Source organism: Cuculus canorus, chromosome 25 (genome assembly GCF_017976375.1).
Source record: "Cuculus canorus isolate bCucCan1 chromosome 25, bCucCan1.pri, whole genome shotgun sequence".
Lineage (NCBI taxonomy): Eukaryota > Metazoa > Chordata > Aves > Cuculiformes > Cuculidae > Cuculus > Cuculus canorus.
The window spans coordinates 2,450,302-2,472,937 of NC_071425.1; the positions used below are offsets into that span (position 1 = coordinate 2,450,302).

Genomic DNA, 22,636 nt, shown 5'->3' on the forward strand with positions numbered 1-22,636 from the left:
CCAGCCGCGGGCGGGCGCGGAGCCGCGATGCGCGGAGCCACCGGGACACCGTTACCGCTCCCGGTGTTGGTGCTACTGGTGGCGTTGGCGGCGGGGCCGGGGGAAGGGGAGGAGGCGATCCAGTGCCCTCCGTGCTCGGAGGAGCGGCTGGCGCGTTGCAAAGCCCCGCAGGGCTGCGCGGAGCTGGTGCGGGAGCCGGGCTGCGGCTGCTGCGCGACCTGCGCGCTCGGGCGCGGCACCGCCTGCGGCGTTTACACGGCTCGATGCGGAGCGGGGCTGCGCTGCTACCCCCCCCGCGGCGTGTCCCGGCCCCTGCACACCCTCATGCACGGCCAGGGGGTCTGCACAGACCTGGCTGATGTCGAAGCCATCCAGGAGAGCCTTCATCCTCCAGGTAAGGCTGAGGTGGGGCGGCAGAGCGGGGAGGTGGGGGTGGTGGGGGGTGTCAAGGTGCCCCCGCGCAGCCCTTGGTTGCACCAGCTTGCTCTCGGCTTGTTTGGCAAGAGTGGGGGGTACAGGATTGGGAATGAATCATAGAGTCATAGAATCATAGAATAGTTTGGGTTGGAAGGGACCTTAAAGATCATCCAGTTCCACCCCCTGCCATGGACAAGGACACCTCCCACTGGCTCAGGCTGCCCAAAGCCCATCCAACCTGGCCTGGAACACCTCCAGGGATGGGGCAACCACAACTTCCCTGGGCAACCTGGGCCAGGGTTTCACCTCTCTCATAGTGAAGAAATTCCTCCTTCTGTCTAGCCTGAATCTGCCCCTCTCCAGTTTATACCCATTCCCTCTCTTCCTATCCCCACAAGCCTTTGTGAACTGTCCCTTCCCAGCTTTCTTGTAGGTCCTTTTTAGGTACTGGAATGAGGTGAAGGACTCAGCCAGGGACCCTGAGGTGGGATGGGATAGGACTCCTCAAGGATGGACATGAGCAGAGTGCAAGCAGCACTGAGCTTCTTGAGAAGCTGGTTACCAACAGGTCACGTTTGTGCCATCCTTACCCACCCCTGGCACGGTGGTGTTGCAGCCGGTGTCTCTGTGCATGCTGCTGTGGGGTGCTTGGCAGGGTCTTGTCACCCAACACAGTGCCAAGCTTCTTGAGATCACCCAACCGGGTACCAGTGGGTTACATTTGTGCCTTCCTTCTCTTGGCACAGCGCTATCACAGCTGGTGGCTGGATGTGGGGTGCTCTGCCAGGACTCATTACCCACCGCAGCGCTGAGCTTCTTGAGATGCCACAACTGAGTACCAGCAGGTCACAGTTGTGCCTTCCTTATCCTGGCACAGCCGTGGTGCAGCCGGTGGCTCCGTGCACGCTGGAGCGAGGTGCTTGGCAGAGACTCCTCACCCACCGTGCCCAGGAGGGCTGGGCAGCCCGGGGCCCGCAAGCACCCATGGTTTGCAGCAGGTCTCAACTGCTGCGGAAGCACTGGTTGCTGGTGACCCCTGCGCTGCCCCTTCCCCAGGATGCTGCCAGCAGCTCTGCCTGCCCCACCAGGAGGAAACAGGAAAGAGGCCTTGGGGCACCTGCTTCCCTTGCAGGCAGGACAGCCTGAGCTCTGTGCGGGGGCTCTTGCCAAGAGCTGTGTCCTTTTGGGACCAGGCAGGGTAGAGGCTGTGGTCCAGGTTGGAAAAACTCACTGCCTGTGAGCTCTGCCCGTGTCCCTTGGAGCTGAGGAGCAGCATCACCCCAAGGGATGTGTGTGTCCCTGCATGGGGTCACCTGGTGGGGCAGAAGGACCCGGAGCAGTGTCCATCCCTCGCTGTGCTGGTGGCTGGTTTCTGGCTCCATTCCCTCCTTGCATGGTGGGTCCACAGCAGCTCCGTTGATGTAAGGAGAGTTCTTTGCAGATGAGCCACCCCCTCCAGGGCCAGGAGCTGGCCGAGCGTGCTTGGCACGGGGTCCTCTGCGGGGACCCCCTGCCCTGCCTGCCTGTCTTCATCCCACATCCTGCAGGAGCAGTCTGGGCTCCCTGGCCCGGGCTTGTTCCAGGCTGCCAAGCCCTGTTGGTTTTGGCCGTGCCATGTGTAACACAGCATTTTTTCCCACAGCCTTTAGGAAAGAGACTTGCAGTTTTTTCCCCTTCCTTCCCGCGGTGTTTTGGCGTTGCTGGGGACGGGTGGGTGGCCGTGGGAGCCAGACTCACCCGCCAGGCACCACGCCTGCCCAGCCTTGCAGGTGGCAGATGGGCGGGTGGGCAGTGGTGAGTCCCTTGGCGTGGGATGGGACATGGGCAGGACACCTTGAAGGACGTTATTCCACACAGTGAGAAGATCCTGGTGGGACATCCGAGTCGCAAGTCTCTGTCCCATCCTGGCAATCTGGAGCCGTTGGGAGCGCGGGGCGGGGGGTGCAGGCTCCATCACTCCCACCACAGCCCTGACTGGCACAGTGATGGTGAATCCCATGGTTCTTCTTTGGAAGGGACTTAAATGCCTGTTTAGGGGCAGGGGCGTACGGAGCCGGTGCCCCCCGGCTGCTCCCGTGTCCCCCAGCGCCGAGTGGGTGCCGGGCGAGCGGCGGCTGCTGTGAGTGGGTGGCTGGGAAGCGGTTAATGTGCAGCTCGTACAGTAAACACTTTGTCTGGGGGCTCAGCCTGGGGGGCTCCGCATTCCAGGGAAGAGGCTGGTATCAGGGGGGGGCTGGGCTGAGGCTGGGCTTTCCGAGGAGTTGGACATGACTCCCAGCTCCATTGCCAGAAAAAAGCCTCTCTGCTCGCAGAGCAGGATGGGGTTTTCCAGGATGGGAAGAAGCAGGTGGCTGCTATCCTGACTCAAGACCCTCTCCCACGGCTGTGGGTCTGGGCACCTTGTGCAGGACCCTGATCCCTGCCGGCTCCCATCCTGCAGCCGGAGCGCTGGATCCGGAAGGTTCCAGCCACAGCTTTTCGGCACAGCCTGCGGATGTCTGGGAGAGACGATGGCTGAACCCATGTGTGGCAGCTGGGTAGAGGTGAGGACTGTTCCCCCCGGCACACGGGAAGTGATTTAATGCTGGGTAAATAATTATGTCTGGGAAAAATTGACCCGCAGGAGCTGCCTGCATCCCGTGTGGTTGCTGTAAGCAGTGGCTGGGATGGATCCTGTTGCCTTCTGCGTGCAGCGACAAGGAGGGATCGCGGTGTCTGAGTCCCGTCTGGGTGGCACATGGGCAGTGAGGGCAGGTTGGGTTCAGACATCCACCCCGCATGCATCCGTCACTGCTCCTTTCCGCCCAGCCAGGGCGCCAGGCAAGGCTGTTGCCCTGTCCCAGCTGTCCCTTGGGATGGGATCTGGCATTCTCCTGTGCTCAGACTTCTCTGAGACGGGAGCTGCTCTTGGCAAGGCTATGGTCCCCACAAGGAATCATCTGTGTCTGCATCCCTCATCCCCTCTCCTGCATCCCGACCTCTCCTCTGTTGGTCTCATGGCAGGCGCTGAGTTGAGAGACACAGAAATGTTCAACCACGTGTGAGCACAGCCGGGCTCAGCAGCGTGTCCCACGGGATGGGGATGGACCAGGCTTCCTGGCCAAGGCGCAGTAGATGCACCCCAGCCACCGCCGTGCCCGAGCATCCTGCGCTCGGCAGGATGAGCACAGGCTTCCAAGTTGAGCTTCCAAGTTCTCCAGCAGCCAGGAGAGCGGGTGCTGTGCCGCAGCCCTGCCAGGACTGCCTGGTGCTGGATGGGGAAGCAGAGGGTGCTGGAACTCACTGTGGCTCACGTGCCGTGTTGGCCACAGACACGTGGCTGAGTGCCCTCTGGCACATGGGGGGTTCTTTGCACCTGGGCTGGTGAGACTGGGGGAGCGGAGCTGGAGCTCAGGGGGTTCCTGACACTTGTCGCTCTCCCATGGACACGTGCACGCTCCAAGGCTTCACTTGCTGCTCCGGGCTCTCCTCCCATGGGAGCCACGCAGTGGAGCTTGGAGCCCTTTGTGGCTCCCTTGTGATCCACTGCACTGAGCCCAAGTTCGGCATGTGACCAACCCCAATTGCAGCTCCCGTTAATTGATGGCGACACTGAATGACTCGTTTGTGTCTTCTGTCCGTCGGCTGAGCAGAAGACTGGGCAGAAGCCCTTCTCCTGCTGGGATCGGGCGGCTGCCGAGAGCAGCACCCGCTCCTGTCCGCTTGGCACCCGCTTCCATCCCAAATGGAGCAGAGGGGCTTCCACAGCCCTTGGCCAAGCAGGACCCCCCTGCTCCACGGTGCTGTCCTCCCTTGCCACTCGGAAACCTCCCTGCTGGCACCATCCCAACCATGCCCAGCAGCACCAGGATGCTGGTGGCCAGTGCATGGGCTGTCCTGAGTGGCCAGGGCTCCCGGGCGGAATGGAACCCTGGGAGAGGTCCAGGATGGCTCAGGGGCACCGGTGCTGCTGGGGCCAGCATCCAGATGGTGCTTCCCGAGGGGCTGGGGCAGAGCAGGCTGCGCTGGGAGCGGGGCGGAGGGGTCGGTGGGGGCCTCCAGGCTCCGCAGAAGTTGCTTTTTCCATGTCTGTGTGCATGAGCGCGAGGAGTTTCCTTGTCCAGCCAGTACAGGAGGATTGCCAAGGGGCTCTCGAGCTGCTCAGCGGGTGGGAAAATCACCCCCAGGACTGCGGTGATCCCTGCAGGAGGGAGGGATCCTGGAGTTATTGCCCAAGTCGGGGGGCAGCTCAGCTCCTCTGTGTTGGGGGACTCAGCGCTCTGTCCCCAGTGCCGGGTGCCGCCTCGCTGCCTGCGAGCACCGGCATCTCATGTGACATTATGGGAATGTTCTTGGCATCTGGTTTTATTTAAGCTGAGAGATTTGATGCTCTGAAGGTGGCGGTGGAGAAGGAGGGGTGTTTGTCCATGCTGAGCCTGGGTGAGGGCTTCCCTGCTCCTGCCTTTCCATGGGAGGTGGGAGCAGCACACGGAGGTGCCAGGATCTGGGCATGGTGGTCTTCATCTTCACCAGGGCCAAATCTTCCAGCCAGCTCTTCCTTCCCTGAGGAGATAAAGGGGGGAGGCAGGAGAGGGAAGGAGCATCCCATCCCGAGAACCCACCCTGTGGCTGGACCCTGCTGCCAGCACCTACGTTGCGCCACGGCCGTGTGGTTGGTGCTGGCAGGGCTGGCATCGCTCCGTGCTGGAGCCTTTGGGTTTGTGTTTCAAATTTCAAGGGCATGAGCCATTTCCTGGAAAAAAAAAAAGAAAAAAAAAAAGACACATTAAACAAAAAAGCAAATAACAGGAATGAAGGAGAAGGATTTGATCCGGGCTTCGCTGTGAACTTTAACCGGGCGGTTGGGAGCTGGTCCAGGAACCCTTGGCTGCATGGGAGCTGCCGCGTGAGGTGCCCATGGGAGACAGGGGATGGATCCCACCAGGTTGTGGTGGGCAGGAGGCTGTGGCTCCAAGCTCGCCTGCGGGAATTGTGGAGCTGGGCATCGCCCCGGAGCCTCCACGGTGCTGTGACCCCCTGGGTGCTTCCACCCATGCTTCAGCCTGCCTGGTTTGGGAAGGTTTTCCCTGTTCGCCGGCTCACATATCGATTAGTTTAAGCCCAACCCTGGGATAAACTCGCAGAGGGAGCCCTGGCTGCTTTCCTCTTGCAGCACAGGAGGTTTGGAGATCAAAATGCTGCTCCGGCTGTGCCTGATGGGAGTGGGACTCTGGCTCCTGGGGGCATCCCCCCCTCCTCAGAGCATTAATGGGCCTCAAACTGGAGGAACCAGCAGTGTTTTTAGAACTAAAGTTGCGCCAGGAGCTCAGGTCTCATGACGCTCCCTCCAGCTGCCAACATCTGGGATTGCAGTTTGGCTGCGCCCCTGGTGCAGGCGAGGATGCCAAGCGCTGCCTTTCTGGATTGGCCCCACGGGAGATTAACTTTCTTATTCCAGGAATTTCTTCTTTCATGTCTTTGTGGGAGCTGTGCCCCGTGGCTCCGGTCCCGGCTGCGGTGCTCGGTGCTGCCCCGGGGCTGGCAGGGGCTCAGCACCACCCAGTGCAGCCCCAGTGCCTCCTTTCCCGCTGCAGCTCCTCGGAGGCAGCTTTTTGGGGTCACGGGGGCTCCTTGGACTTGTGTCCCAGGGTCACCTTCCAGCCCCATGGGTCCAAGCGCCTGGTGGCACGTGGCTGGCTGGGGCACAGCCAGACCCTCGTGCTGCGCTGCACGCTGCTGCAACTCCCTGGTGCTCTCGCAGCGTGCATTTGCAACCCTACAATAAGAGATACACATGGCAACAAGCCCATGAATCCTGGCTAATGAGTCATTAAAAACTCCCAGGAGCCTTCCCCGGGGCTGCAGAGCTCAGCTCAGAGCAGTCCTGGGGGGCAGCGAGGGCAAGAGGGGACCTGGGGGGACCTCAAGTTGCACCAGGGGAGGTTTAGATTGGATATTAGGAAACATTTCTGTTCTGACAGAATAGTGAAGCGCTGGCAGAGGCTGCGCAGGGAGATGGTGGAGTCTCCATCCCTGGAGGGGTTCAGAAGATGTGTAGATGTAGCACTTTGGGACACGGTTTAGCAGGGACGATGGAGTTGGACTGGATGAGCTTAGAAGGCTTTTCCAACATTACTGATTCCATGATTCCATGATTCTATGACTGGGGAGGGGAGCATGCGGGACAGCAGGTGCCCAGGGGTGCAGGTTGCTCTGCTGGGGCACTGCAGGGCATCGCCATCCCTGGCGCTGAGCCCCCTGTGGTCTCTGTCCTCACAGAGAAGGAGGAGATCGACCACCCCAACAACAGCTTCAGCCCCTGCAGCATCCACGACCGCAAGTGCCTGCAGAAGCACCAGGCAAAGCGGGTCAACAACGGCAACAAGATGCGCAACAGCGGGAACCCGTACCACCGCGAGGAGACGCGGCCCATAGTGAGCACCGCAGGGCACCGCTGGGCTGGGGAGGGCAGGATGGGTGCTGGGGCCCTCATGGCTGGGCTTTGGGTTCCTGTGTTGGGGCAGGATGGGTGCTGGGCTGGGCACAAGCACCGGCCCTGCTGCCGGCTCAGCTCCCTCTTCCCGCAGGTGCAGGGTTCGTGCCAAAGCGAGCTGCACCGGGCCCTGGAGAGACTCGCCGCCTCGCAGACCCGCACGCATGAGGACCTCTACGTCATCCCCATCCCCAACTGCGACCGCAACGGCAACTTCCACCCCAAGCAGGTAGGACGGGCTCTCACCCATCACTGGGGGCCGGCGGGGCTGCTTGCGTGGGGGGCATTTTGCAGAGCCAGGGTGATGCTGGGAGGGGGACGCGGATGGATGGGCATCGCAGAGCCCTCCCATGGCTTCTGCCTTCAGTGGGAATCACCCTTTGGGTGCTGAGGGGCTCTTTGCAAAAGCCCAGGGGTGGGACAGGGGTGGCAAAGCCCCCGCAAGAGCTCCCGGTAGCTCTGGACTGGCAGCCGGTGGGAATGGGGTCACCAGCAGGGCCAGGGAGGGGATTCTCCCTCTGTACTCAGCACTGGTGAGACCGCACCTCGAGTACTGTGTTCAGTTCTGGACCCCTCACCACAAGAAGGATGTTGAGGCTCTGGAGTGTGTCCAGAGAAGAGCAACGAAGCTGGTGAGGGGCTGGAGAACAAGGGTTACGAGGAGCGGCTGAGAGAGCTGGGGGTGTTCAGCCTGGAGAAGAGGAGGCTGAGGGGAGACCTTATTGCTCTCTACAACTGCCTGAAAGGAGGTTGTGGAGAGGAGGGAGCTGGGCTCTTCTCCCAAGGGACAGGGGACAGGACAAGGGGGCATGGCCTCAAGCTGCACCAGGGGAGGGTCAGGTTGGATATCAGAAAAAAATTCTTCACGGAAAGAGTCCTGGGGCACTGGAACAGCTGCCCAGGGAGGGGGTCGAGTCGCCTTCCCTGGAGGTGTTTAAGGAACGGGTGGATGAAGTGCTGAGGGACATGGTTTAGGGAGTGTTAGGAATGGTTGGACTCGATGATCCAGTGGGTCCTTTCCAACCTGGTGATTCTGTGATTCTGTGATAATGGGGACACGGCTGGGCTCTCCTCACCAAACCTGTCCCCTCAGTGTCACCCGGCGCTGGACGGCCAGCGGGGCAAGTGCTGGTGCGTGGACCGCAAGACGGGAGTGAAGCTGCCAGGCTTTCTGGAACTGAAGGGGGACTTGGACTGTCACCAGCTGGCAGACAGCATGTGAATGTGACAGTGGTGGCCCCTGCGCCACGGCCAGGACTCTCGCCGGGACTGTGTGGGAGAGGAAGAGGGGACACAGAGCCGCCGAGCAGCTCCCCGGTGCCGGGGATCCTGACGTGCACCCTGGATCACCACCGCGGCACAGGGCACGGCACCGTGACCCATGCCATGACCACTAGCCACCACCGCTGCGGGTCCCTGGCATGTACTGATGGCACCTCCATCCCGCACGGACACTTGCATGGACAGATGCTGCCCTGGAGCTGGTGCCAGGCTGCCCGGGTGGAAAGCACCCACCATGCGCTGATGCCGCCCCAAGGTGCTGCTCCTGCCGCCGTTGCTGCCCTCCCACGCCGTGGTGCCGCATGGCTTTCGCCGCAGCCGCTCTGTGCTGCGGTGTGGCCGGGGGACGCAGAGCGTGGCGGCTGTGGCTGAGGCTCAGCTGCTGCCCCTGGCACAGGGGATGCTGTGGCAGTGCCCCCGTCTGCAGTGCCTTGCCATCCACGCCAGACCTCTGCGTGTGACAGCAGGAGAAGTGCCTCATCCTGCCCTCTCTGGCAGCGGGACACCGTGCTATGACTGCCTGGGCAAGGACTGGGGGAGCCCATACAACTGAGGGGGGGCAGAGAGACACCCCCCTCCATCACTGCCTGCCTGGTGCGCTCGCCGCCTCCTTCTTGCCTAAAGTGCATGCGTGCGATGGGCGTCGCAGCTGCACCGAGCAATAAGAGACCTTCCCCATCCCCACTGCAGCCCCTCGTCCTGTGGCCCAGGAACCGCCTGCTCCCCATCCCAGGAACTGCCTGGCCCCCATCCTCATCCCCATCCTCATCCCCATCCTCATCCCCATCCTCATCCTCATCCAACCCCATCGCCATCCCTATCGCTATCCCCATCCCCATCCCCATCCCCATCCTCATCCTCATCTCATCCCCATCACCATCCTCATCCCCATCCTCATCCCCATCCCCATCCCCATCCCCATCCCCATCCTCATCCTCATCCCATCCCCATCCTCATCCCACCCCATCACCATCCCTATCGCTATCCCCATCCCCATCCCCATCCCCATCCTCATCCTCATCTCATCCCCATCACCATCCTCATCCCCATCCTCATCCCCATCCCCATCCCCATTCCCATCCCATCCTCATCCCCATCCTCATCCTCATCCCACCCCATCCCCATCCCCATCCCATCCCATCCCCATCCCATCGCCATCCCCATCCCATCCCATCCCATCCCATCCCATCCCATCCCACTCCCTGTGCTGGGACAAAGCTGGTGGCCGCAACGTTTCCCTCCTGTCCATCCCATCTCCCCATCCTTGGGATGAGGAGGTTCAGGCACCCCCAGGTGTGCCATGTGTCCCTGTGGGTGCTGGATCCTGGAGGAGGGTTGGGGGATGAGGGATGCCCAGGAAACACCTCCCAACCGGAACGGCTTCTTTTTGGATTTTTTTTTTTAATTCTCCAAAATAAAATTCTCCCAATATTTAAAAAACATCATCGGGGGGGATCTTAAAACCCAACGTGTGGCCTCTGAGGCTGAAATCCTCCACCTCTGTGGAATGGGGCACTGCCGGCGATGGTTTCTGTCTTCTCTTCTTCCAACTTGGCCAACGTGACAAAACCGGGATGAATTTCTGGAACATCTCAGTGCTGGGATTTGTGGATTTCGCCAGCACAAAGTTCTCAGCTGGGAAACTGTCACTATTTTTGTAGCTGGGTTTTTTTCTTTCCTTCTTTTCCTTTGAAGCTCCTCTGTGGGATCCAGCTGGGCTGGAAAGTCTTCACCTAAATGTCTTTTTGGTGAGGAACGGCTGTGCTTGCTGCCGTGGCAAGCGTGCCAAAGATGAAGGGGACTTTGCCAAGCGCCCCCTCCCAACCCATTCCCCCAACTCCATAGCTGCACTGGGAGGTGTTGCTTTTCCATATGGATTCGCCCTGGCCATGCCGGCGGGTGCCGTGGCCCCTGATGGGTATGAAATGTTTCAGTTTGAGTGAAACACTCTTCCGCGCCCCCCCAGATCGCAGCAGCTCCCCAGCGCGGCACTGGTGGGGACGTCAGCGCGTGTCTCGGTCCGGACATGGGTGAGGACAGGGATTGGTGAGTGCCGCTGTCCCACTGGCTGGATAGCGAGGATGGAGCGAGCCAGGATGGGCGCTGGCACCGGGCTCAGCTTTGCAGCTCATCGCCGTGGCTTCGCCTCGCTTCTGGTCCAGGCGGCAGCATCGCCGTGCCACACCCTGTGTCCCCACGTGCCCGTGTTCCAGTGTGGTGCAGCACCTTGCCGGGCTCTCGGTGGATCCTCTGCTTATCCTCATCCCCTGCTGGATCCCTGCTTGTCCTCATGCCCTCCTGGATCCCTGCTTGTCCCCATGCCCTGTTGGATCCCTGCTTGTCCCCATGCCCTGCTGGATCCCTGCTGGATCCCTGCTTGTCCTCGTGCCCTGCTGGATCCCTGCTTGTCCTCGTGCCCTGCTGGATCCCTGCTTGTCCCCATGTCCCGCTGGATCCCTGCTTGTCCTTGTGTCCCGCTGGATCCCTGCTTGTCCTTGTGCCCTGCTGGATCCCTGCTTGTCCCCATGCCCTGCTGGATCCCCTGACCTTAAAGATCATCCAGTACCACCCCCAGCCATGGGCAGGGACACCTCCCACTGGCTCAGGCTGCCCAAGCCCCATCCAACCTGGCCTGGAACCTCTCCAGGGATGGGGCAGCCACAACTTCCCTGGGCAACCTGGACCAGAGCGTCACCACTCTCATAGTGAAGAAATTCTTCCTCATGTCCAGTCTAAATCTGCCCCTCTCCAGTTTATCCCCATTGCCCCTCGTCCCATCCCCACAGCCTTTGTGAACAGCCCCTCTCCAGCTTTCCTGGAAGCCCTTTCAGCACTGGAAGCTGCTCTAAGGTCTCCTCGGAGCCTTCTCCAGGCTGAACAACCCCATCTCTCTCAGCCTGTCCTCACGCCTCTACGTGCCGGCGCTGGTGTCAGTACGCACTGAGCATCACCAGCTCCACTCGGTGCTTTGGGACGGTGTCAGGGGATGCAGCGGGGAGATGCCCAGGTGTGGGAATGCCGGTGGCCACGTGCCTCCTGGCTGCCCGGTGCTCCTGGCCATGGCTCGGCTTCCTCATGGTGTTCGCAGCAATCACGCTCGCCGGGGGCGGTTGGGAGGCGGCGTTGCCTGCAGTCCCCCCGCAGGAGGACAGTGTGGTCCCCCACGCTGCGGCTCCCGGGGCTGGAGGTGTTATCCCAGGCTGGCGCCATCCCAATGCTCCGGTGATTGGAGCTGCGTGGCCGGCGGCGCTCGGGGTTGTGCAAACAGCCCAGAAGAGCGGGGCCCGAAGGCAGCGTCTGCAGCCAATGTAGACAAGCGCTGTAATTTGCTGGCGCAGCAGATCGGCAGCCGGACCAGGGGAGACGCCAGCTCTCCTGGAGCCCAGCCCAGCACCTTGGTCCAGCACCAAGAGCTGCCCAGGGCCGGGGGGCTCCTTGGGCCCCCGCTCCAGCTGCCCCCAGCTGTGGAGGTGCTGGGATGGCCTTGGGAATGGATTTGGCTGGAGAAACGCGTGTGCGTGCGTTTGGCAGAGCTGCTGCCGGGAGCGTGAGGGATGCTGCCATGGGTCCGGGGAGTCGTTTGCTCCTTCCTGCGATGCTGGAGGTGTTTAAGGAACGGGTGGATGAAGTGCTGAGGGACATGGTTTAAGGGAGTGTTAGGAATGGTTGGACTCGATGATCCAATGGGTCCTTTCCAACCTGGTGATTCTGTGATTCTGTGATTCAGCTGGGATCCCCAAGCAGGGCTGCAGCAGGCAGCCGCGCAGGACCCCGCTGCGTTGGGATGCAGGAGAGGATGCAGTGATGCTCACCCTGGCAGTGTCCGCTGCTGGGTCTGGGTCCCAGGTGGTCCCAGTCCAGGTCTCATCAGGGAACGACACTCCACACACGCTCCACCTATAACCACTGGCGGCTTCCCAGCCCCTGGCAGGGCGAGGATGCTTCTGTGCTGAAGCCCCCATGTCCACCTCGCTGCCACCACGGCTTCGTGTGCCACCCACACGTGTCCGTGCACCGTGGATGCTCACCGGTGCGATCCGTGTCCTCGTCACCAGGGACAATTTGGCCATGCGCCACAGTGTTGGTGTCTTTCAGCATCGCACACAGTTGGGGACACAGGACATCACCCACCGGTGGCAGAGGCTGCCGGGAACCAACCCGAGCTCAGCCAGGACAGGGGCTGCGATTGTTGCAAAACGGCTGGAACCGGACCCAGGAACCAAAATCAAGAGCTGCGATTCCAGGAAGCCTGGGACAAACTTTGGAAGCCAAGAGGAGCTCAGGGAATTGTTTGTTTTTTTTTTTTCTTTTCCAGAATCCAGGTGGTTTTGGCTGGACTGTGTCCATGGCATCTGAGCCCGCGCTCCAGCGACGTTCAGTGGAAAAGGGTTTCGATGAAATAAGTCCACGCGCGGAAGATGGTGTTTGGCGCTGGACCTGTTCCCCGTCCCAGAGTGGTACCAAAGTGGGGAACAGCGGGCAGGAATGGGCAGGGAAGGGATGGGATGGGGACGAGAGGGCAGGAAAGGGCTGGAATAGGAAGGAGATGGCAAGGAAGGGCTGGGAAGGGCAGGGATGGGGACGGGAGGGCAGGGATGAGCAGGGAAGGGCTGGGATGGGAAGGAGAGGGCAGGGATGGGCTGGGAAGGGCTGGAATGGGGAGGAGATGGCAAGGAAGGGCTGGGAAGGGCAGGGATGGGGACAGGAGGGCAGGGATGAGCAGGGAAGGGCTGGAATGGGGAGGAGAGGGCAGGGAAGGGCTGGGATGGGGACGAGAGGGCAGGGATGGGCAGGAATGGGCAGGGAAGGGTTGGGATGGGGAGGAGAGGGCAGGGATGGGCAGGGAAGGGCTGGAATAGGAAGCAGAGGAAAGAGATGGGAAGGGCTGGGATGGGGAAGAGATGGCAGGAGAGGGCAGGGAAGGGCTGGAATGGGAAGCAGAGGAAAGAGATGGGCAGGGAAGGGCAGGAGAGAGCAGGGATGGGCAGGGATGGGCAGGGAAGGGCAGGGATGGGTGGGGATGGGCAGGAGAGAGCAGGGAAGGGCAGGGATGGGCAGGGATGAGCAGGGATGGGCAGGAAAGGGCAGTGTTGCTCGGGCCCCCCCTGCCGGCGGCACAGCGCACTGCAGGGTCGCATCCTGCACCCCTCACAGCGGGGCTGGGGAGGCACAAACCCGGGGCAACGGGGCTGAGCTGCCTCCCCCTGAGCTGCCTGTGACCTCGGGGTGCTGCATCCCCCCCGGTCTCTGCAGTACGGAGCTCAGGGGCTCACGGGCTGGGTGCTGGGTTACAGCTGAGCAGAGCTGAAAGCGAGTGGGCAAGGGTGGGCAAAGCTGTTGTTGCCCATCCTGTGCAGGGATAGGATGAGAGGAATGGTTTTGAGCTGCAAGAGGGGAGATTGAGATGAGATCTTAGGGAGAAATGTTTTGCTGTGAGGGTGGGGAGGCCCTGGCCCAGGTTGCCCAGAGCAGTGGTGGCTGCCCCATCCCTGGAGGGGTTCCAGGCCAGGTTGGATGGGGCTTGGAGCAACCGGATCCAGTGGGAAGCGTCCCTGCCCAGGGCAGAAGTGGAACTGAATGGGCTTTGAGGTCCCTTCCAACCCAACCCATTCCATGGTTCTATGGTTCTCTGATCCTGGAGCTCACAGAGTAACTCCAACAACTGTTTTCTCATCGCCAAGAGCCGTTGCAGCCGGATGTCTTTCCACAGCCGGGCTGGAGGAGAGTGATTTTTTTTCTTTACCTACAATGCATTAACAGCAGAATAGAGCAGAGTAACCTATTTCAGTTGTTAACACCTCCGCTACTCTTGTGCTAAGTGATCCACTGCTTTACAGCAGATGCCCCTGCGCAGGGTTTGTTAGCGTGGGGTCGAGAACTAAAACAGCGTAGAGGCACCAGGTAAGCGAGCGCTAAGGGAGACGCTGCCTGGTGGACTCGGTGCTGCTCTGCTCCGCTTGGACACTACAGCAAGAGCTGAATTTTCAGCTGGTGTAAATCACGGCAGCACTGACTTCCACGAGGCTGCGCCAATTTACGTCATCTGAGGATGTGGCCCCCGTCCATGCAAGTGGCTTCCAAAAACCCAACGTTTTAACTGTCATGAAAATGTCAACATTTATTTCTCAGCTTGCTGCGATGCCCGGAGGTCGAGCGAGCCCGTAACCCCGCTTTGCACACAAAAAAAAAGGAAAGGCAGGAGAATTTACAACAACCAGGCGAAAAGACGCTGCGCTGACATTTCTGCCTTCTGATGCTTCTCGCTCTTTGAGGGAAGCAGGAGTTTTTTTCAGCAGGACCTGGTGATTTGATAGGCTTTGGTTTGCAAAGCTGCGTCCCGAGGCTGCTGAGGGAGCTCAGTGCCCTCTGTCTGCACCTCCCGCAGCCTTTTGGGGGGTTGGGGTTGAGTCTTTGAGTCTCTGAATGGGAGCTCAGCTCCACTGAATGCGCCTCAGCTTGGACACCCTAAGAGAAGGCATCGCCGGTAAATCCCAGCTGGAGTAATTCAGTCATCCAAACCAAAGCAAACGTCAGGTGAGGGGAACAGCGGCTGCGTACGGTGAGCACAGCTCTCATCCCACTGCTCCGCTCCCAGCCCGCACAGCTCCCTGTGGGCACCCATCCTGTGCCGGCCGTCGCGGCAAGCACTGCCCCAAGGAGCATCTCCAAGGACCATCTCATCCCACTAGAGTATAAAACCTTGAACTGAAGCTCTTGCTGTGACGGTATGTAACAAAATATATATATATATATATATAAATATGAGCCGTTGCCAAAATGCAACCCAGAAGCAGGAAAGGGTGAGCAGTAAAAGCCCAGCAGCATGTGGGCAGCTGCCAGCCCTGAGCTGTGCCAGGGTTTCCGTCCCCTATGGGCTCGGCAGGAGCTGGCGGAGAAGGTCGATGACGAGCGATGCTGGCTGCACCGTGTCGTATTCTGCAAACAGGTGACAGAGGTTCTCTGAATCCGTCTGGTTTTTGGCCACGAACCCAAAGATTCTTTGAAAAAAAAAAGGAGAGGGATTTATTCAGTTTGCATCCAGGAATCCAAAGGAATCCACTTAAACGAGCCCCAGCCGCAACGCAAAATCCCGGTTCCAGCAATTCCACCTTGGCTTGCTCCCCAATCACGTTTACTTGGAAGCAAAGCAGCTGGGAGAAGCGTTTCTGGCAAGGCTTCCTCGGCTGGGAAAAGTTTCTTGAGCACAAGGTAGAGCCAGATATAAACTCACTTCCTGCACTCAGAGCAAAGCGAGTCGCTGGGAAGGCGGATGGGTTCTGACGGAGGCTTTCTGCGCAAGGGGATGTGGGGAATGGGGCTTTGCCAAGCCTCTCACCAAACCCTGCGAAGCAAAACTCCCCACCAAGCTTCACCCGCTCGCCCTACACGTCCCGCCACCACAGTTACTCCTATTGCATCCTCTCTTCCGTTTTAAGCTTTGATTTTTTGGCTGCAAAGCTTTGCAAACCACCCGCTGGAGAGGCGAGGCTGGACCAGAGCAGCCTCCCTCCCCGGTTTCCACCAGCATGTGAGGTCTTACCTTGAGGACTTACAGTATTTCTGCCACCTGAGGGGAGAAGAGAATAGGATTTACTCAAAGACTGAGATTCCAACTCATTTCATCAGCTGCAAGGGTTTATATTTAGCTAAATGAAGCCCACGGCAGGGGTTACGCAGCCGGTGGGATGCGGGATTTTAAGCGGTGCGGAGATGGGAGAAGCTGAGCTGTGCAGGGAACCATAGGGAAGAGAGCTCTGCGTGGCAGCGCCGATCGGCACCGATGCTTTCAGCCCACAGAGCAGCTGAGAACTCACTTTCTGTTTCCAGGATCCATCCCGCAAAACCTGATGGCAGCCAAGGGGTAGTGTCGCCTGAAGAACACCCTGTTGGGAGGAGGAGAGCGACATGAAAGGAGGCAGAGCTGGGGGGAGAAACGGGCGTTGGCAAATTCAAGTCCTGCTCTAAGTGCTGTGGGTGCTGGGAAATGGGGGCATGGGGTCAGGGATGGGGGGTGTGTGGAGGTCCTGCTCCAAGCTGCTGGCTGGCATCTTGGGTTCAGCTGCCTCCTGCTTCCCACTCCTGAGATGCTGCCAGTGGCTTGACATAAAGCAGCATCCTGCCCTGCGCTGTGACAGAAAGGGGTCAGGTCCATCCCTGGATTGCAACACGGATTTGTCCCAGCACGCCAGTTTTTCTTGACGTGCTCCAGATCAGCACGTCGGCAGGATGGGAGGTGGGACGGGAGCTGGGCGGTCAAGGCTGAGCTGCGTTTCATAGAATCACAGAATGGTTTGGGTTGGAAAGGACCTCAAAGCCCATCCAGTTCCACCCCCTGCCATGGGCAGGGCCACCTCCCACTGGATCCGGTTGCTCCAAGCCCCATCCAACCTGGCCTGGAACCCCTCCAGGGATGGCGCAGCCACCACTGCTCTGGGCAACCTGGGCCAGGGCCTCCCCACCCTCACAGCAAAACATTTCTTCCCAAGATCTCATCTCAATCTCCCCTCTTGCAGCCATTTCCATCAGCTGTTGAGCTTTCCCACGCATCTCGCCACCGGTGAGCCCTCAGCCGTGGCAGCAGCCCCATCCCGACTCTCCCCAGGTGGCTCTTACTTCCTCTGGACATCCGTCAGCGTGACTCCCTGCTCGGTCACTCGGAAGTGCACGAGGGTGGGTGTGGGCAGCGTCTCCAGCTCGAAGGTGGAGGAGATGGCTTTCTGGATGGCTGGAGCTCCCGTGAGGGTCTCCATGCTCACCGAGTTGAGGTACAAGACATTGCACACTGCAAGGACAGCATAGAGGCAGGGTCAGGATGGGGCTCGCAGCGCGCTAACATCTCCCTGCACGGAGCACGTGCAGCTCTGAGCACGGCCGCGCTGGGTCCAGGGTTCATCCTGCAGAACCGGACACACGGACGTGGGCCAGATTTGTTTTGATTAGAATTAAAGGTTTGGTGACGCAGAAATTCTCCCTACGTTTATTATGGTTTACTTGAATTCTTTGCACTAATTGTTTGAAAAGTCAAAGCATTTAATTTCCGGTTTCTAAATGTCACATTTGGGTTTTTTTTTTTTTTTTTCCCCCTGTTTATTACATATTTCCTTTAATGAAAAGCAGAAACACCCCAAGCCAACCGACGGCTGAAGGCCAACCTCAAACATGACATTTCAGGCTGATTGAGCTGTTTAAAAGGGCTGTGCTGGGTCAAACTAAACTTTCCGGCTTGCCAACTTATTTTTCAGAATTTCCAGCAAAACAAAGCAATTCCCGGCTCCCCTGACTGCTCCGTGACCCATCCGTGGGGGCTCCTGCCTCTCACTCTCTGCTCTCACCCCACCGCTGTACTCAGGCTGGTGGCACCCGGCTGCGGAACGGAAGCCGAGACCCTTCCCAACTTTGCTGTGCAGTTCCCAAGTTTCTCCCAGAAGGTCCCTCAGCAACTTAAGCAGCCCCCAACCACCCCAGCCTTCTCCTGGAAACCCTAGATGTTGGATAGCCACCAGTTCAATACCAATTAAAGCCGATCACTACAAGAAGATTCACTACAAGAAACATAAACTCATGGAATGGTTTGGGTTGGAAGGGACCTCAAAGCCCAGCCAGTTCCAACCCCTGCCATGGGCAGGGACAACTCCCACTGGATCCGGTTGCTCCAAGCCCCATCCAACCTGGCCTTGAACCCATTCATTGCCTTTCTCTGGGTACACTCCAGTGCCTCAACATCCCTCTGCCCAGAGCTCTGGGTGCTGCCTGCCCGACTGTCCTCTGGTGACAGCAAGCAGGTCCTCTCCTCACCGGCAGTTTTCTTCAGCAGGGATAGCGTGGATTCTGGAGCGCAGTCAGGACTATCTTCTCCATCAGCAAGATCTGCCCAAACAACAAGCAAGAGCACTGATCGCCGTGGGTCAGGCTGCTCTGGGTCACCACTTTGCGTTGAGTGGTGATTCCTTATCTCACGAGAAGCCTCAAAACCTCGGACTGCTTCAATTACAGTGGTTTAGAGCAGTAATAATTTAATTGTCCTCCATCTCCCTTCTCCTGGCCCCGTTCATCTCTGATCTCCCCACTCCTTTCCTTGCCCATAGTCAGTGGTCCTCCTGCTCCCCTCCATCCCCAGCAGAAGCAATCCACCACCATCTCAAGCTCCCTTCAGCTCTCGCGGGTCCCTGCTCCACCGACAGCCCCACTGCAGGGGTACCTGGGTGGTTCAGCCCCCTCCCCACCGCTGGACCCTCCCCAAACCACTCAGAGCATCTCTCCTGCCTCCAACACCTACCTCGGGTGGGGATGCTCAGCGTGCAGGGCAGTGCCAGCGGGGTGATGGCGTGCTGGTACACGAAGGCAGAGAGGCTCCCTGCAACACAGATCCGTGATTTGGGGGGGCTCTGTAGCCTGAAACCTCCCACCCCACGTGCCTCTGGCTCCAAAGCAGTGTCCCAGGGAGCCCAGAAGGAGGAAAAGGGGGCTCAAGCTGGAGTTCTCTCAAGTGATGGGTGATAGAACAAGGGGGAACGGCCTCAAGCTCCTCCAGGGGAGCTTCAGATTGGACAACAGGAAAAAGTTTTTCATCAGAAGGGTCATCGGGCAGTGGTAGAGGCTGCCCAGGAGGTGGTGGAGTCACCATCCCTAGAGGTGTTTAAAAGATGGGTAGATGAGGTACTTAAGGATATGGTTTAGTGGCAGATAGGTATGGTTGGACTCAGTCTTGGAGGTCTTTTCCATCCTGGTGATTCTATGATTCTATTCTATGATTCTATTTGATTCTACGTGGGCTCTCCGACCCCCACTCCGTGTTCCTGTCTTGGAGACCAGCACGGCAGCCTCGCCGGTGGAGAAGAGCAGGCAGGACCAGGGATGTCCCCACGCCAGCGGGATGCTGAGCAACCCCGGGCCTGGCTGGTGCTCAAAGGGCTTTTGGCAATCGCACCATCCTCACCGAAATAGGGCTCCTCATTGGCTCCTTTCAAGTGCACCCCTTTGGCAGACGACTCGATGAGGAAGTGCCGGATGAGGTCAGTGCTCTCCTCGCCTGCAAACGGGATTGAAGACAGCATCAGCACCAGCACAACCACCTTTGTTTTGCCCCTGCCCATCCCTGCTTCCCTCTGTTCATCCCAGACCCCATCCCAGCGCATCCACCAGAGCTTCTGCCCTGCACAGCGCACGCGGTGCCAGCCTTGGGTGGGGTGGGGTGGGATGGGTATGTGCAGACCCTGCTGCCAGCATCTCCCGCACAACCAGAGTCCCGCCGGTTCCCAGCTCGCTTATGTTGAGTTTCAGTTCAATCCTTGAAGGAACCCCCACCCATCCAAGCGAGTCCTTGTACCTGTCTGGCTGCCGGATGGAGAGATGGGAACCTTCATCGCCAGTCCAAAAGACCCCCGGTACGACGTGCTGTCCCTCACAACGAACGTTCCTGGCTCCCTGTCCTTCAGCAGCTGGATTGCTGTCAGAGAACAGCCCAAGAAAAAGAGGTGGAACCTCCCTGCGTTGCGTTCTCATGGGGAGTTGTTCCTTGGCAGCAGTGAGGAACACTCAGGAGCGTTTGCTGAGGATGCTCACAGCCCTTTTGTGGGTACCAGTTGGGGTGGCCTTGCAGTTGGAGGAGTCCTGCTCATTCCCATGGGTCCATGTGCTCCCCAGGAGGGAACAGTCCTTACCTGTGCTGAGTAACAGCACAGAGGCAGGAGAAGCACCGTGTCTGGAGCCCACGTGTTCTGGGAGCAGCTGAGGGATCTTGGGGGGGGTTCAGCCTGGAGAGGAGGAGGCTGAGGGGAGACCTCATCGCTCTCTGCAGCTCTTGGAAAAGAGGTTGGAGCCGGGCAGGAGTTGGACTCTCTACCAATTAACAAGTGATAGGATGAGAGGAAATGGCCTCAAGTTGCACCAGGAGAGATTTAGATTGGATATTGGGAAACATTTTTCATGGAGAGCACTGTCAAGTCCTGGCAGAGGCTGCCCAGGGCAGTGGTGGAGTCACTAGCCCTGGACGGATTTAAAAGACACGATTTAGTGAACACGATTTAGTGGTGGAGTTGGCAGTGTTGGCTTTATGGTTGGACTCGATGATCTTAAAGGCCTTTTCCTACCTAAACGATTCCGTGATTCCATGATTCTAAGCTTTGCAAGACTTAAGAGGCGGACAGAGGGTCTGTGGCACAGCCCACGTTTCTTAGCTTTCCCCCTAGACCTTTGAGTGGGTCTCTCCACTCCTGTCCATCCCCAGTGTACTTTGAAGTGCCATCACCGAGTCCCCACAAGATCTCAAGAGCTGGACCGAGATGTTGCAGGGAGGAAAACTCCAGCCCAGGAAAGAGGCAGAGTTCCTGCAGACCCCAGCAGAGACCCTCACTGCCTTACCTTGGTCCCTGGTTATGCTCGGCTTGAACCAGTACTTCGACGTGTCCATCACAAACTTCATGGTCGGCTGCCCAGCCCTGAGGGGACCTGCAAGAGACCTTAGAGCATCAGGACCAGTGCAGGACCCCAAAAAACCTTCACAGCAGACATCACGGAGCAGGACAGAGCCCTAGCGAAGCTATTTCTCTTTCAAGCTGGCCAGGGTTGAAGGGTTTTTTCAACCCTTTTGAACAGAGCTTCCTCCCTGCTCCTCAGAATCATTCATTCTCCATGTAATTATCTTTCTTGGCAGGCTGAGATGGAGTGCAGGGAGGCGGCACGTGGAATTCCCCAGCAGTGCCCCTCTGCCCAACCGGGCACAAGTCCACTGGACCATGGAGATTTACACCAGCTGAGGATCTGACTCACGAAGCTCTCCTGCCATTCCCATAAGAATCCCAATTAAAATGCTCTGGCCTGAGAGTTGCCTCTGCTGATCTCCTCCAGAGAACAACAACCCTATTGTTTACCCTTGAATGAGGGACTTTATAAACTCTGGTATCTTTAGATGTCCTCCACAGCAAACTGGAAGCCCAGTCCCCCCTCCCCACTCATTTTGAGGCCACGAACAAGTATGAATTGACAATTTTGGTTCTTATCCTCAGGTGCTATAAATATGTGTATCTGCATCTCCCTGAGGGGGCAAAAGCGCTTTTGCTTGGTAAGCACCTGCCCCACAACCCTGGTGGGCAAACCAGCATGGCTGATGCTGGGTCATCATCGAAGAGCTGGAGGCCACCACGGAGCCCTGCAACCCTGCGGAGATACCACCAGGATCATAGAATCACGAATGTTATTGGAGTTATTGGAGTTACTCTGTGAGCTCCAGGATCAGAGAACCATAGAATCATGGAATGGTTTGGATTGGAGGGGACCTCAAAGCCCATCCAGTTCCACCCCTGCCATGGATCCAACACCTCCCATTGGATCCGGTTGCTCCAAGCCCCATCCAACCTGGCCTTGAGCCCCTCCAGGGATGGGGCAGCCACCACTGCTCTGGGCAACCTGGGCCAGGGCCTCCCCACCCTCACAGGGAAACATTTCTTCCTAAGATCTCATCTCAATCTCCCCTTTTTCAGCTGAAAATCGTTCCTCCTCGTTCCATCTCTGCCCTCCCTCATCCAGAGCCCCTCCCCAGCTTTCCTGGAGCCCCTTTCAGCACTGGAATCTGCTCTAAGGTCTCCCTGCAGCCTTCTCTTCTCCAGGCTGAACAACCCCAACTCTCTCAGCCTGTCCTCGTACAGGAGGTTCTCCAACCCTCGGATCATCTTTGCGACCTCCTCTGGACTCACTCCAACAGCTCTGCGTCCTTCTTGTGCCGAGGACTCAAGAACGAAACACAGAACTCCAGGTAAGAACTACACCTCCAGCTCCATCAAGGACCTCCAGTCCTTCACTTCCTTAACCCACAGATAAACCAGAGCAGAAACTGATATTTGCTCCCCCTTTCCTGGCAGCTTTTGGGGTCTACATCTCCTTGCCCTGTGGCAGGGAGGTGACTTACTGTCTGAGACGCAGGAGAGCGCTGGTGCCGACAGCGCGTTGTTCAGGCCGCCGAGCCTCAAGGCTGGGCTGCAGCTGGGTGGGAGGCTCTGCTTGACAGAGGTCGGTGGAGCTTTGGTCAGCCTGGAAGATGCATCTCCTTGTTCCAGGCACCCGTTCACCAGCAGCACCGGGATGTCAGCTGCGGAGTTGAGGATGGAGGGTGGGCAACTGCTGGCCTGTCCCTTCTGGGATGGGGAGGTGTTGGCTTTGGTGGGGCAGGCTGCTCTGGGCTGGTGGGGATTCAGGCCAAAAGCTTCTCCAGAATGAGACGCGATGCTTGGGGAAGGTGGGTAGGGGCTGCCTAGGGAGCTGGCAGGAGAGGAGCAGTCCGTGGAGCGGCAGGCAGCAGCGTGAGCATCCGAGTCATCGTTGTGGAGCGAGTGGGTGCTGCTGGAAGAGGGAGACAGAGAGCAGAAGGAGATCAGCAAGGGCTGTTTAGCCAAGACGTGACGAGCAGCCCACCCCAGAGACCATTCCACCAGCCGTGAGAAACCTGAGAAAGGAGATCCTGGGCAACACGAC

The 22,636-nt window shown here is 58.9% G+C and overlaps 2 protein-coding genes across 6 annotated transcripts in view; one reads left to right on the plus strand and one right to left on the minus strand.

Moving 5' to 3' along the window:
- Positions 1-16,822, plus strand: IGFBP4 (insulin like growth factor binding protein 4). Of its 2 annotated transcripts, XM_054088511.1 has the most exons (5): positions 1-394; positions 6,676-6,830; positions 6,984-7,118; positions 12,486-12,627; positions 16,684-16,822. In XM_054088511.1, exons 1-5 carry the CDS (start codon positions 28-30, stop codon positions 16,701-16,703), a joined length of 819 nt encoding a protein of 272 aa, XP_053944486.1. In that variant the 5' UTR covers positions 1-27; the 3' UTR covers positions 16,704-16,822. The 2 variants fall into 2 exon arrangements, with proteins under 2 accessions (XP_053944486.1, XP_053944487.1); XM_054088512.1 differs by lacking the exons at positions 12,486-12,627; positions 16,684-16,822 and adding an exon at positions 7,983-8,958.
- TNS4 (tensin 4) overlaps positions 13,768-22,636 on the minus strand; it is a 22,205-nt gene continuing 13,336 nt past the window's right edge. For 2 of the 4 annotated variants that reach the window (XM_054088507.1, XM_054088509.1), the window contains exons 4-13: positions 22,074-22,504; positions 20,531-20,617; positions 19,497-19,616; positions 19,107-19,199; positions 18,447-18,524; positions 17,966-18,061; positions 16,784-16,952; positions 15,985-16,053; positions 15,711-15,737; positions 13,768-15,168 (exon numbers count right to left, since the gene is read on the minus strand). In XM_054088507.1, the coding sequence (XP_053944482.1) occupies positions 15,039-15,168; positions 15,711-15,737; positions 15,985-16,053; positions 16,784-16,952; positions 17,966-18,061; positions 18,447-18,524; positions 19,107-19,199; positions 19,497-19,616; positions 20,531-20,617; positions 22,074-22,504 (1,300 nt within the window). In that variant the 3' untranslated portion in view covers positions 13,768-15,038. The remainder of the gene's footprint in view (positions 15,169-15,710; positions 15,738-15,984; positions 16,054-16,783; positions 16,953-17,965; positions 18,062-18,446; positions 18,525-19,106; positions 19,200-19,496; positions 19,617-20,530; positions 20,618-22,073; positions 22,505-22,636) is intronic. The other 2 variants (XM_054088510.1, XM_009555499.2) reach the window with 2 other exon arrangements.